The sequence below is a fragment of the Ostrea edulis genome, chromosome 1 (genome assembly GCF_947568905.1).
Source record: "Ostrea edulis chromosome 1, xbOstEdul1.1, whole genome shotgun sequence".
Lineage (NCBI taxonomy): Eukaryota > Metazoa > Mollusca > Bivalvia > Ostreida > Ostreidae > Ostrea > Ostrea edulis.
The window spans coordinates 79,240,127-79,254,806 of record NC_079164.1 but is presented as its reverse complement, the minus strand read 5'-3'; the positions used below and the strand labels follow the sequence as shown (position 1 = coordinate 79,254,806).

General features: G+C 36.5%; 1 protein-coding gene across 2 annotated transcripts; it reads right to left on the bottom strand.

The window, feature by feature from the left end:
- Positions 1-4,257: 4,257 nt before the first annotated feature.
- On the bottom strand, positions 4,258-14,442 carry LOC125679574 (uncharacterized). 2 transcript variants are annotated; one of them, XM_048918894.2, is made up of 5 exons: positions 14,295-14,442; positions 6,658-6,737; positions 6,048-6,232; positions 5,195-5,314; positions 4,258-5,050 (listed from the first exon to the last, which is right to left on the bottom strand). In XM_048918894.2, the coding sequence occupies exons 2-5, from the start codon at positions 6,713-6,715 to the stop codon at positions 4,460-4,462; spliced, it is 954 nt and encodes a 317-aa protein (XP_048774851.2). In that variant the 5' UTR covers positions 6,716-6,737; positions 14,295-14,442; the 3' UTR covers positions 4,258-4,459. The 2 variants fall into 2 exon arrangements, with proteins under 2 accessions (XP_048774851.2, XP_048774849.2); XM_048918892.2 differs by lacking the exon at positions 14,295-14,442 and adding an exon at positions 8,104-8,388.
- Positions 14,443-14,680: the final 238 nt, after the last annotated feature.

The following is a 14,680-nucleotide window of genomic DNA, read 5'->3' as shown; positions in this document are numbered from 1 at the left end:
TGCAGAATCTTTGAATCTCAGTCAATCTTTTCCCTTGCATATCTGCAGGTAGATGTATGGTGCGCGAAATTGACATACACTAAAATAATTAAAGATATTTTTAATTTGAAGATATCAACAATTCATTTGATGCGCGTAACAATTGAATGAAATATTTCTTCACATTATTAAAGATTATGCACACTACATGTACAATTCAATTGAAGAGAGCAATAATGCAGTTAATGCGCGCATCAACTCAATTGATATGTGCTATAGTTGAATCATTGCTCCCTTCAACTAAATTGTAGCGCGCATCAGTTGAGAGAGATATCTAAATGTCGAGATGAAGGCCACAGCAAGAGATATTTTCTTCTCATTTAGAAGCATTTGAATATGAATTCTGCCTCATACAAATAATAGGTCAGATAATAAAGGAGCACCATTTGTGCCTATTTTGTGTCCATGTCCTAACCATCAGTTTCTACATGTATCTATATCATTACCATCAACGCATGTTTACTCCTCCTTAGCACCTGATCCCACCTTTGGTGTGTCCAAGGGTCCGTGTTTGCCCAACTCTCTATAGTATCCCTTGTGAGGATTATGAGATTGATCACTCTTCGTTATCTTCGCCTTTCATTCAAGCAGGTACATTGTACAGATATGTATCATTTTAACCTTTTATGCTTAAAGCTTCAAACAACTTATGACATGGGATTTGCAACACTGAGATCATTGGCAAGATATGGTTTTCCAATGAATCGCACTTTCATTTGAATTCACTGTGAACAAGTCACGAATGGACAGTCTGATGCGGCCTCTGTTTCAGTTGGCGAAACTGAACCATTCTTCTTTGAGTTGGATGAACGGTATTTGATCATGATTAAAAGAAAATTACTTCCCACACCGAGTAAGCGAAATATTGAGATGAATAGTGTTTGGTTTCGGAGCAGGGTGGAGTCACCCCACACCTCAGGACAATTTTGGCCTGGTTTCAGGGGACATTAAGGGAAAGGTTTATTTCCTTCTGGACAGATCAGATATGACCTTCCTACTCCCCGAATCTGAGCCCTTCGGACTTTTTCCAAGAACAGGATTTATGTCCCAAGCCAGAGAGCTTCAGGATCTAGATACTGTGATTAGGAGAAATGTGTACGTTGGTTAGTTGTTTGTTTTACAAACTGCCAGGATGTTTTACTCATATTGAGACGAACGTCACCAGCTGTTGGTGAAGTATCACAAATGTACAGACTTATCCTTAAGCGCTCATAGCCGTAGCATTGAGGGTTCTTTTACGTGCCAACGCCTGTCATGACACCCGTTTCTAAGATCATATCCGAAAGAACCGTGATTCTCGCTTCTAAATGCCGAGCGTTTGGCGAAGGAGCAATCACTACTTATATTTTCACACCTTAGGGTTGAAGCGACCATGGTACGAACGAGACTCGAACTCAAGATCTCCTGGTTACGAAGTGAACCATTGATCCATGAGCTACCGCGAGCGGTGAAAAATGTGCAACAAATTTGAAAACCGAGTATACCCTACATGCGGGGTGTACTCTAAGTTGTGACCGGTTTGAAGGCTATCGAAGCGGCGATATAGATGGCCGAGGTACGTTTTTGCATAATATTTTAATCTATGGATATATATTGTGGCTATGGAAGAAAGCATTAATTCAGGGATATATGGAAACAAACACATCCACTGTACATTTTCTAGTTTTATCAAACATTAGTTTATTCAAATATTGAATGACAGTCCGCACTTATGTGTAGAAGAAATCTGATAACATACACCCCGTGCGCAGCGTTGATTTTTCGTCGATATCGTTCAATACGACTCGTATTATTCACTGAAAGTATATGCATAACCTTTTACAGATAACACATAATTATTGGTCATGTAAAAGTGACGATAAAACTAAGCGTTGTCCTGATATTTGTTCATAGACTTGCGGTAGTGTCAAACTTGCCCCGATCGTCGGAATGGTGTTCAGGTATTTGATAAAACTAGAAAGTGAAAGGTGAAGATAACGAACAGTGATCAATTTCATAACTCTTATAAGGAATACAAAATACAAAGTTGGGCAAACACGGACCCTGGATATGCCAGAGGTCGGATTAGATTTCTAGGAGGAGTAAGCATCTTCTGTCGACCGATCACACCTGCCGTGGCCCTATATCTTGATCAGGTAAACGGAGTAATTCGTAGTCAAAATCAGTGTGCCAAGAACGGCATAACAATCGGTATAAACACTTCAAACGGCATTTGACCCATTGGTAGGTTGCATTGGCAAACTAGATCATTATAACGACCTTAAAAATTGCGAAGTGCTGACTTTAAACGATACTGTTGAAATTCCTGTAACATCAACTTGTTTGTCAGTAGCCTGCCTCTATTTTAAATACTGATCATACGCAGAACAACCTCTTGCGTATATATCGAATCAGTTGAGAGATATAAACATCACATGTATGCAGGTGATAATGGAATATTACCACATAGATATGGGAAGTTGACGATAGAGAAGCTGAATTCATTCCGTTTGTTGTAAAGTTGAGTTGTTAGTTTGACGTTAATATTTATTGAAGACTCTGATGTCTTTTATTTCGAGTTCACAGGGATATCGAATCGACACATGAATGAAATGATTATTGCTAGTTAAAGCTTATATCAAGATATTTTTTCTTCCCTTGTAGAAGACCGAGATTCTCTAAATTTAGGACCTTTTAAAATAAGTGATTTCAGGTCCTCATTTTCAACTTAATCAACATCACCAGTAATGACATGTCCAGTTTGATTGATTGTATAATGTTGAATATGGAGATGTCAACATTGCCGGTGAAGTGCTGCAAAATTTAGGCCTATGTTCGGTAAAGCAGGAAAGGATCTTTATCGTGCCACACCTGTTGTGACACAGGACCTGAATTTTTGCGATCTCATCCGAAGGATCGGGGCGCCCCATTTTGTCACCTTTTAAGACAAGCAAGAGGTACTGCTCATACATTCACATGTGTGTGGTAGTGTGAGTGATATGACATTCCTACTAGCTCTGGCTAGCGGGTAATTCTTTAGCTCGATTGGTAAAGTGCTGGACTTGTGTGCCAGAAAACCGGGTTCAAATCCCATATCTGGAACACCTCGGGCCTTTTAACGAAAAACACGTGAAAAGCCCGAGGTGTTCCGGATGTCTGTTACATGTGTCTGAAATAGTAACGAACGACAGCTCTGCATGGGAGATTGAGGATAATGAGGACCTATTCTAACCCGGACCCCCGTAGGGCATTGCGCAGAAAGGATGTCACATTTAGCATATTGATAAATTTTTGTGTATGCACCCCCCCCCCCCAATCAGTTATATTCTTAATAACATTAATGAACTGTTTAAATATCATTTGTTGTTTTTTCTTTCAAAACTGATTTGCTTGAATTTGTATTTCAAAAGTTAGAGATTTCATTGCATCTCGTTGAATAGTTTAAAAGTCATTGTCATTTGAAATGCTCACAGAATTTACGGATCACTCTGTGTCATTACTGTAAGTAACAAAACTTGATTGAAAACAGCTTTACCTTGTACACATTTCGCTATCAGTGACCTTGTCCTTTCATATCTTAACTTTGGAATCCAATAGAATTTATGATTTATTTATGATATAATTTCGCAAATCTAATAATTTTTTAATGAAAAACGTATCTTAAACATTTTACATAAGAAATTTTATAATCCCATTCCTGTGTCCTTGACCTTTCATTTGCAACCATGAAAACCAACATAAACAAAGGTTGATAAAAATTGGGCATGGGCTTTGGTTTAAATATTGAATACAGGGCTGAAAAAAATTCAAACACACGTACTAGTCATAACGGACAAATGTAAATTTACTTTATCTCGCCACTACTGTGTTGCGAGGGATTCATCATGCATATCTGTGTACATGTGTTTTACGTCACATCGATGATTTTTCACTCGAATCGAGACATCACCGCCTGTAGGTGCAGTGCCCTAAAATTTAACCTATGTATGGCGTTCAAGGGGATTCTATGACAATCATGAAATTCAGAACTTTCAGACGTCTCCATATGAGTGAAAACTTCTCGAGAGGGACGTTACCCACAATCAATCAGACCTCCCAGACGTCCCGTGGTGACAGGTTCCACAACTTTATCTAACAAGTCTAGTTATCACGTTCTATACACGGGTGTAATAATACATGTATAACTTTAATATAGACTAGCAATCCTAAATGCTTAAAAAATACTCAACAACTTCGATGTTCGTTATTATTTACATATAATTGTATAAAACTATAAATAAACATAATTCAAAATACATAATTATGAAACATACCCAGTGTATATAATGTTGCATTTACTACCGGCATAATGATCATTTACTGAATCATAGCGCAGAGACAGACATTTAAAATCATTCATGAAAACTGATGTAAATCTTTGGTGAAATGCATCATAGCAACATTATAGCCGTGATTGTTCTTTATTGGACGGTCCGCACACATCAACCGTGACGGACACGTGTCCATTCTCGTTAGAACTAGTGTCGCCATTCTTCAAAATCCCTCTGTTCTGGGTCTTTGTGTATTTCACTAGTCCGTCATCATCGTTCATTGCGGATGTTTTGCTGTGCCTCTGTGAAATCTGCCTTTCTAACTGTTTTATGTCCCTCGTGAAAGCGACTTTCTCTGTTTTTACTTCCTGCTCGTAGGAAAGGATTTTATTTTCTCCGTACCAGTTGGGTTCGCTTGTCTGTCTGGTCATCCCTGGAATGTCCTCCACGGAGTATGCCACCATACCAGCGGTCTTCAGATCCGGGCTAGAACCCGGATGACTGCCTAGTTTCATGACGGGTTTTCCTTGTCTGAATCTCCTCTTCGCTCTCACCACAAACGGGATTCCTAATGCTAGCAGAACAATGATCAAAACCAAAACCCCGGCAAACACGGCGGAATGAAGAGAATAGTCTGAAGATGTCAAAGTCTCCTTCTCAATACGAACGATGAATGGAAGAGGGTTTGAAACAGCACGACCTTGTTTGTTGATTAGTACAACCTGCAACAAAAGGAATGAATATATCAAAACTAGAGTTCATTCATAATTTTTAAAAACGTCAAATTTTTCAAATCTGCTGTACTAAAATCATATATACTAAAATCAGACCATTTCTGTATTTAAGTAGGTATGAAAATGACGTACGTAGAACCTGATTTCCTTTTCCTGTTTGAGGAGCGCGGTATCGTTAGTGTCCACTACCAGATAGTCATCCCTGTTGATGGAGAAGTGCTCGGTATCAAACACCATGTAAGAGGGTGGACTCTGTTCAAAATGACAACCTGATTAACACCCAGGAACTACATTTATATCAGTCCAAGTGACAACCTGATTAACACCCAGGAACTACATTTATATCAGTCCAAGTGACAACCTGATTAACACCCAGGAACTACATTTATATCAGTCCAAGTGACAACCTGATTAACACCCAGGAACTACATTTATATCAGTCCAAGTGACAACCTGATTAACACCCAGGAACTACATTTATATCAGTCCAAGTGACAACCTGATTAACACCCAGGAACTACATTTATATCAGTCCAAGTGACAACCTGATTAACACCCAGGAACTACATTTATATCAGTCCAAGTGACAACCTGATTAACACCCAGGAACTACATACATTTATATCAGTCCAAGAAATACCAAGTAGCATGATTGATGAAATTATAAGGATTGAACACAATACTTTCCTTTCATTTTTTTATTGCTGCCACAATGATTCCCTCTCTCTCTCTCTCTCTCTCTCTCTCTCTCTCTCTCTCTCTCTCTCTCTTAAGCTGCACATGCTGTCCAATCCCATTACCTTTTTTCGTAAATAACTATTGTTTAAATCAAATGGAAAGTGTAATACTAGTATATTCCTGTGATATGCCCATGTGAACAATGCAGTTGATTTACACCACCATGTACATGGGTTTATAACTTAATTAAAATGATATTCTGTTCAAAGATTGAAGGAGGAAAACGCCCTATAGATTCCAAACTTACCACATTACTTTTGGATTTTCGAATAGTGAGACGGATATACTTCACATCTCTTCCGTTCTCTGTGGGCGTTTCTCCCTCCCCCAAGTTCACATTCACTCTGTCCCCGAACTGGAGATCCGTAAATAAGTATCCCTCCATCACGTGACCTTCACTGTCAATTCCAAAGTCATACACCTCAAGGACCTCTGAAAACACAATGTACAATCATTAATTTATATACATATGCATGTTTTTAAAACATAATCATTTATATTTGATTAACTTAAAAATACTATCAAATGTAATAGTAACGTTAAAAGGTTTATTTAAAAAGCACAATGTCTAATTGAATCATGGATTAATTATAATTGTTAACAATAATATTTATTTTCGTCGCTGAAATTGATAAGGTTAGAATTTAACGAATGTACATGTATGTTTGATTTTGATATCGTATATTGATATAAACAATTGTAATCGATTGGTGTGACCAATGACATTACATAGATAAAGTTTCACGATATCCCACCGGTGTTTGTTAATAATTGGATTAGATAGGAATTTCTTATCCAGGTTATCATTCGGTTGATATTGGATCATCATTAGTGTGTATAAATAAACGACCTCTCACCTGGTACGACGGCTCCCAACAGTAAGCACACAATAACCAATAGCATCCATTTTGTCATCTTTCAAACACGTTCTTGATTTCTAGAATGATATAAAATACACTCAAGTCTAATCTTGATTTTGACTATTGTGAATCAAATGGTGTGTCTGCAACACAGTCTCCGTAGTAAATTAATTTACTATACGGCTATCAATGAAATGATGCATAGTCATTGAAATAATTCATAGTCAATGAATGGGGATGATATAGTAAAAACGGAAGATGACTAACTGATTACGCCCTTGTGTCACGTGACATAACGCTACCCCGGGGTGCTTCCGTGTATTAGGTAAACCCATCGGTAGTAAAATACACCGGGTGCGAGTTCAAGCAATATGCACATATATACGACATCGCATTCCTGACCCATCCCCCCTAAACACTTGCACTAAACAACTCCAAATATATTGCATTGATTTACAAGATATATGTCAGAACGTAACTCTATAACAAAACAAAGACGATCTAATAGTTTATTTTGATTGACTTTAAAATACTGTACTTGCATCGTAAAAAGTCTAATAGATCTACACGGCGGAAAGTTTCAAGACGACATATGACACATTACATATGTAATACGCTCCCTATCTAGTTCTTCCTATATATTGGATTTTGTACTATTTTCACGGATAAAAACGAACACTCACTTCTAAACCCTTTTTTTGCCAGACTTTTTATAAAGAATAAACGGAAACAACTCCGTTAAGTCTTCTTCTTTTTTTTAAAAAATACTGACCAATCTGCGGGTTTGACCCCTGGGCAGGAACGCGCTATCCACGAAGGTGGATGAATATATATATATATATATATATATATATATATATATATATATATCAATGCAATGTATATGAATAAAATAAGTCCTTGGTATAGGCAAAATATAGAAAAAATTTAGATGAAGATTTCACATTTATTCCAAAGCGCTTTCGCTCTACGAGCCTTCAGTGGAATTTGAAAGGAACTTCGGGCGAGGATGAAACAATATTTAATTTTTAGACCTAAATATCTAGTCATAGTATCAGCATTGTATGCAGCTCTAGATAATTCGATTCGAAATAGAAAAATGAAATGCAACAGCAAAATTAAATTGACCATGACTGATTATTTCTGCATGAATGCAAGTAGCTTATAACTTTAAAAATGTATGTATAAAGTAATTATAATCTAATTTATAGAATACTTTCGAACTGTTATAAAATAGATTCAGCTACAAAGATTCAACAAAATTAATTAAACTGAAATGATATTGAAATAAATGCAAGCATATCATTATTGTACATGTATATACAACAGTATTGTGGATCACAATTCTGACAGTTCAATATCAATCAAATTAATTAAATGAATTAAGAAACAATTGCTAAAAGGTAACCAAGAACAATAATTGATCATAAGACTTTAAATTACCACAACACACGGCAATCTGCTTCCAAACACTCACAAACTGTCTTAAAACTGACAGATGAAGAGCACCGTAAGCAGAAACGGTTTGTGTATTCACTGATCATCAATGTCTTTGGTGAGTCGACTGAACATGCCCTAATATCCAAGCATCTGACGAATGTGTGTAACGTAAATTAAGAAAATCACGGCTTGAAAAGTTTTATCTTCGAGGGATAAATAAACATTGAGGTAGGTACCCCTCAAGTGCGCACTTTAAAATGTACTTCATTATAGTCTTGCGACTGCACCGGGTGTTAGATTGTATGTTTATCATATATATACATATAGTATCATACATGCATATATATATATATATATATATATATATATATATTTTAAAAGCACTAAGTTCCAACAACGCCCGATACCTAGAAGTGTCGGATTCACCACGTGTATACAAGGTCAAATACAAATTATACAAAGCACTAAAATGACCAACGACATGAACAACCAGATTGTCAAATTTGTCAAAAAACTAGTTTTTGTTGTTTTGTTATTATTCTTTGTTAATATTGGCCACATTATGTAATTCTTTTCGTTTTGTCCTGAAGAAGAAACAGGTCGTCCCGAAAATTTGACAATCTGGATCATTTAAGTGCTTCGTACACGGACCCACACAAAATCTACGTACTAGTAGCTGAATCTACGTACTAGTAACTTAATCTATGTACTAGTATAGCTGAATCTACGTACTAGTAGCTGAATCTACGTACTAGTAGCTGAATCTATGTAATAGTAGCTGAATCTATGTACTAGTAGCTGAATCTCTATACTAGTAGCTGAATCTACGTACTAGTAGCTGAATTTATCTACTAGTAGCTGAATCTGTACTTGTAGCTGAATCTACATACTAGTAGCTGAATCTATTTACTAGTAGCTGAATATATCTACTAGTAGTTGAATTTATCTACCGGTACTAGTAGCTGAATCTATGCACTAGTAACTGAATCTATTTACTAGTATAGCTGAATCTATGCACTAGTAGCTGAATTTATTTAATAGTAGGTTTTCAAAACCATCTATTCAGGGTTCAAAATTACCTCATGTCCGTAAGTCCGAGACTAGTAAAAAAAAAAAAAAAAACGTGTCGGACTATTAAACTCTCTATAGCACTAGTCCGTACGGACTAATGAAAATTCGGAAATCAATCTTGAATTGGTTAAGATTTTAGCAAGATTTATCTGAGTCTCTTAGATGTTTGAACCTATGGTCGATTACTTGCATGGTTAAGTGCTTGCGTGACTATGACATCCTGATCTTCCAAACACATGGGGTACGTTCGAGACCGCCGCTCTTCGAACGAGCACAAATTCCTACTGATTCTGAACTCCGAGTATAGTACGTATCACGAAAACGGGTTCGAGGTGCAAGAACTGCAAGTGGTGTGATCTAAGAACAAGCACGTTTGTGCTCACATGTTCTCGTCATTCGTGACTACACAGGAGTTCGTAACACTCTGACTTATGGCTTGGTCAACCGAGTGAAATTTATGGACTTTATTGATAAAATTTCGAACTCCTGTGACTGTAAGAACTGAGCACGAAAACAACGGGAACGTCGATCTCGAACGCACTTATGGACGTTTATAAAAGGATTAACTCGAGAGGTTACTGTATGCTTCTGAAGATCTTGAATGCAAAATAAAGTATGGTGGTCTTTTTCTTATGTAGGTGTCAGAAACTGAATTGCTTGCAACTGTGATGTGTTCGATTTCATTAAATACTATTGAATAAAATGAAGATCATTAAATATGATATACTTGTTTGCCGAACTATCTATTTTGTATTGCTTATAGGGAGTTATGAGATTGATCACTGTTCGTTATCTTCACCTTTCATACTGGACGGACTAGTGAAATGCTTTGCGGACTAGTGAACATCGGGTACCTGTAAAGTGCGAAACGAAACGAAACGAAATCTACCGAAACGAAACGAACCCTACGAAACGAAACGAAACCCACCGAAACGAAACCTAACGAAACGAAACAGATTGTATAACCGAACTTTTTTAATTATAATAATTAAAAATGGTATCTTAGGCCCCTGTGAAAGTTACAACATATAAATAAAATTCGCCTCCCCTTTGATGTAGGCTTTCGGCTTGAGTGTTACAAAGTTTTAAAAGTTGGAAAGGGGGGGGGGGAGGCAGTAGGCACAAAGTACATATCCGTAGTTGATTAAATGACATGTACAATTAGTTTCGGAGCCATAAATTTCAGAACCGAGGGTTACAGTCTCAGAGATCTGGGGAAACACACTATACGAGGGGTGGGGTCGCCGCGTTGGATCCGCCTTTGGGCATAGATACATTGTTTGAAGAAGCTGGTGTCTGAGAAAATTGAAAGCAGGAAGAGCTCTTAACCTCTTATTTTATCTCTAACTGCTGAGGTGCGAGTACTTTCAATAATGGAAAAACTCTATACATTTGGGCAATCTCTACCCAGAGTTATCGTTGTAGCGTAGCGTAATACGCCCTCTGGTGAGAGATTGACATTTGGGGTGTTGCTAAGACGGGGAATTGAAAACGGGACGGAAAACGGAATTTTTTTAATGCAATAATATTAGGAGGAGGTCGGCATTTTGTAAACTACAAAGGCTTATGAACAAGGGAATTTTAAGCAGAAATCACAAAGAGAACGGGAGGACATATTCAGAATCCACCGTTTGATATACTACATACAAATACACAATATCCACATGTATACATATATTTGTCTTTAGAACAAAAATACTGAAACATGTATTTATGCTCAAAAGCGGATCCAACGCCGACGACCCCATCCCTCGTTTAGTGTGTTTCCCCAGACCTCTGACCTGTGAGACTGTAACCTTCCGTTCTGAAATTTATGGATCCGAAGCTAATTGCACATTGTATTTATGTGCTTTGTGCTTACCCCCCCCCCCCACCCCCCCCCCCCCTTTCCAACTTTTAAAACTTTGTATCAGTCAAGCCGAAAGCCTACATCAAAGGGGAGGCGAATTTTATTTATATGTGTAAACTTTAACAGGGGCCTGAGATACCATTTTTAATTATTATAATTAAAAGAGTTCGATTATACAATCTGTTTCGTTTCGGTAGGTTTCGTTTCGTTTCGGTAGATTTCGTTTCGTTTCGGTAGATTTCGTTTCGATTTCGTTTCGCACTTTACAGGTACCCGTGAACATCAATAGTGACTAGTCCGTACGGACTAGTGCTTGAAAAAGTTAAAATTTTCGAACCCTGTCTATACTAGTAGCTAGCTACATACAAGGAATAAGGGCTATAACTACTGATAGTCAGTAACAAGACCAGATTACCCGGTCTGAATAAAATTATCTATTGGGTTTATCTATAAGGAGAGAAGTCATTTTCATATCAGAATATGCTTTTAGTTTGATTTTACCAGCTACTTAACCTTTGCGGTGCAAAATACGAATAAACTGTCAATCTAAGTGTCAATCATTAAAGAGGCGGGTATTTACTACATGTATATGTAATTATTCATTTCAAGTCAAATTAAATTTTGAATTTGAACTTATAGGTTGTTTTGGAGAAAACCATTAACTTATACATCTACTGATGGTTTTCAAGAAAGAAAGATGGGTTTACATTAACGAAATAATGAATTCATGGTTTTATATATATATATATATATATATATATATATATATATATATATATATATATATATATATGCATGTATATATATACACACGAAGAGGACATTCGGCAAACTTCGGTAGATTCCGGTACCCTACTTCTAGGCTGCGATCAAGATCGTAGCGGGTACGAGCCGGTAGCGCTACGACCTTGAACTATGTGCTAGGCTAGCCCTACGTAGGGATAACAAGCGTTAATTCATACAGTGCGTTCAATATACCTAGATATCTAGTCTAGCATCTAGGCTAGCCGCTACGATTTTGAACGCAGCCTAGGCTAGACTCCCCGATGAGGCCTACTATGGCGGAAAGCATCATACATCCGAGGTTAGATGGAATCGACGGAGGTGACCCGAGTGCGAAAAGGAGTGATTTTAACATCTCAATATGCCACCACTGTTTAGTGATATCGGGTCTTTATCAATTTTGAAAAACCCTTAACTTTCACATTTCCTTTTTTAGAGTAAGTAAATGAGTGTTTGCATTGGAGAAAATAAATATTCAGAGTTATACTCCCGACAAGGAGGGATTTTTATATCTCAAATGTTATCATTCTTCCAATATCACGCTTTAAGAAGTCAGCTACTTACATGTATACCGTTGGAAGAAAAGCCTACATTCCTTAAAATTCATGTTTTTCGTGAAAACCTTTTAAAAGGAGCTGTATATATATTTTCATTGAATTTATGATCTATACACATTAAGAGGTGATTTCGAGTTCTCAATATGCCGTCAATCTACATTTTGAGAGATTTCAAGTTTACTTTAAAATCACAAGAAGCTGGACGTTTGCATTATATACTCATTTAATTCAGACCTTTATACATCTGAGTATGCCATCAATCCTCAGATATCACGCCTAAGGAAATCACCTACTTATACCGTTTGAAAAAAGTACCCTTAAATTTCAAGTTTTTCGTGAAAGCCTTAAGGGGATTCGTGGTGGTATTGATGATTAATGCAGGGCTACACACATGACGAAGAGTGAGTTTGATATCTCTCAATATACCATCAACGCTTACGAAAACAGCTTTTGCCATATGAAAGAAATTACTCTTAAATTTAAATTTCCATTTAAATACTTTAATTAAAGTTGCTTGTTTGTATCATTTTTATGATTAATTCAGTGCAGTGCACATAACAAAGAGCGATATGCCATCAATTTTCTGATAAATCAGTTACTTATACATTTTTATTGCAAGTACCCTTAAATCAATTTTCTCAGGAGATAATTGTCCGAAACATTTTGACCTACTGTATTTGGACCTGGTTTTTCTTTCTAATAAGCCAGTGACGAATTCACGAGTTGCAAAATTAGAGATGAGCGAAAATTGTTTTCTATTACCACGGACTGGGACAATATTGGGGTGCTTTTTTTTCCCTATTACCACGACACGCCATCATTGGATAGAAACATGGTAGAATATGACTCTAAGACTCGTGGCAGCCCTACTTTTTTTTGGATAACGTGCTTTTCCTGTTATTCATACATACATGTATTAAGTCTGTCATTTTTACATGTAAAGTTCGATTTATTGGCTAATCCCCCACCTAATTTTATAGTGGGAAATAAGAGAGGAAACGTAAGTTTGAACCACTGAATTAAACGCGTGTACTACTTTTACTCTCATTTAGGATTACTTTCATTTACTATAACTTTGAAGTTAACAATTTCTCCGGGTTGTCCTCTTTGAAAATCGATGTTACGCGTCTGTTTAAGGTATGTGTGTCAAAATCGAGCCGGGCCCACTTCCTATATACGCCACCGATTGTACTTTTTGTGATAGCTGTATAAATTTACTCTCAGAATGTTATTTACGACGACAAAAAATGTATCTGTAATACTGAATTCATATTTAGCAAGCATAAAAACATGTTGGAAGGACAATGCATTTCAATAATTCTATAAAATCATGAGAAATGGATTATGAAAAAATATATATGCTCGTTATGTCACTGTGATGTATGTGCTGTCAATCCAAATAGGAAAGATCAATACACGCATCTACAGAAATTGAGGGTCATCAAGAGGTTTATTCTACATATGGTTTTTACAGTACACGTGATTTGAGTGTATCTAAATACTTTACAGTAAACATTTAAAAATATTCATGTACTTGAAAAATTTACAGCGACCAATCATTGCATTCTTGTTGAAGTTGTAGATGGAACAAAACTATACTTAAAAGGAAAAATATGTCATCTTTGTAAAAGCAACCAAATTGGAGAATAATGAGAGTAACAATTATATTCACATGTATCTGCTATGAATGATGAAATTGCATTATAGAATATACTGAAATTCAGTAGGTTAATGTCAACCGTTAATGTTACACAATGAAAAAAATTATGCAGATATCTATATTTAAAAAATAGATAAATAGATGCATGGTTTAGTTTGCTCTCTTGAGATAAATGTTTTGTATACGAACACTATAATTATATGCAAGTGTATATATACGTGATATATATATATATATACACGCTAATACATACTTTTATGAACTATGTACCTACCCACAACCCTGCTCTACGTCCTGAACTTCTGGTGAGAGATACCTGAGTTACGCCTTCCCTGTGCGTCATAGCGATCCTGTTTACAAGTCGGTGTCTTTGTTGGGGGATAGTGGAGGTGGAGGAGACACTTGAACGCTGTAATCCGTGTTCCCTTTAGGCACACCCCTTACACAGAGTATTTCTCAATGTCTTTAAATCGATGACTATCTAAAAGAAGACCTTAGTGTTAAACTGATAATTCTGTACATCAGGAATTTATTAATTCTAAAGTTAATTATATTATATAATATTTTAACTCTGATTTCTTTATATTAGTACATGTAAAGAGGAAATGCCGTTTTAATTTTAAAATGTAATGAAATTCTGGTAGACGACTTATCGGTCGT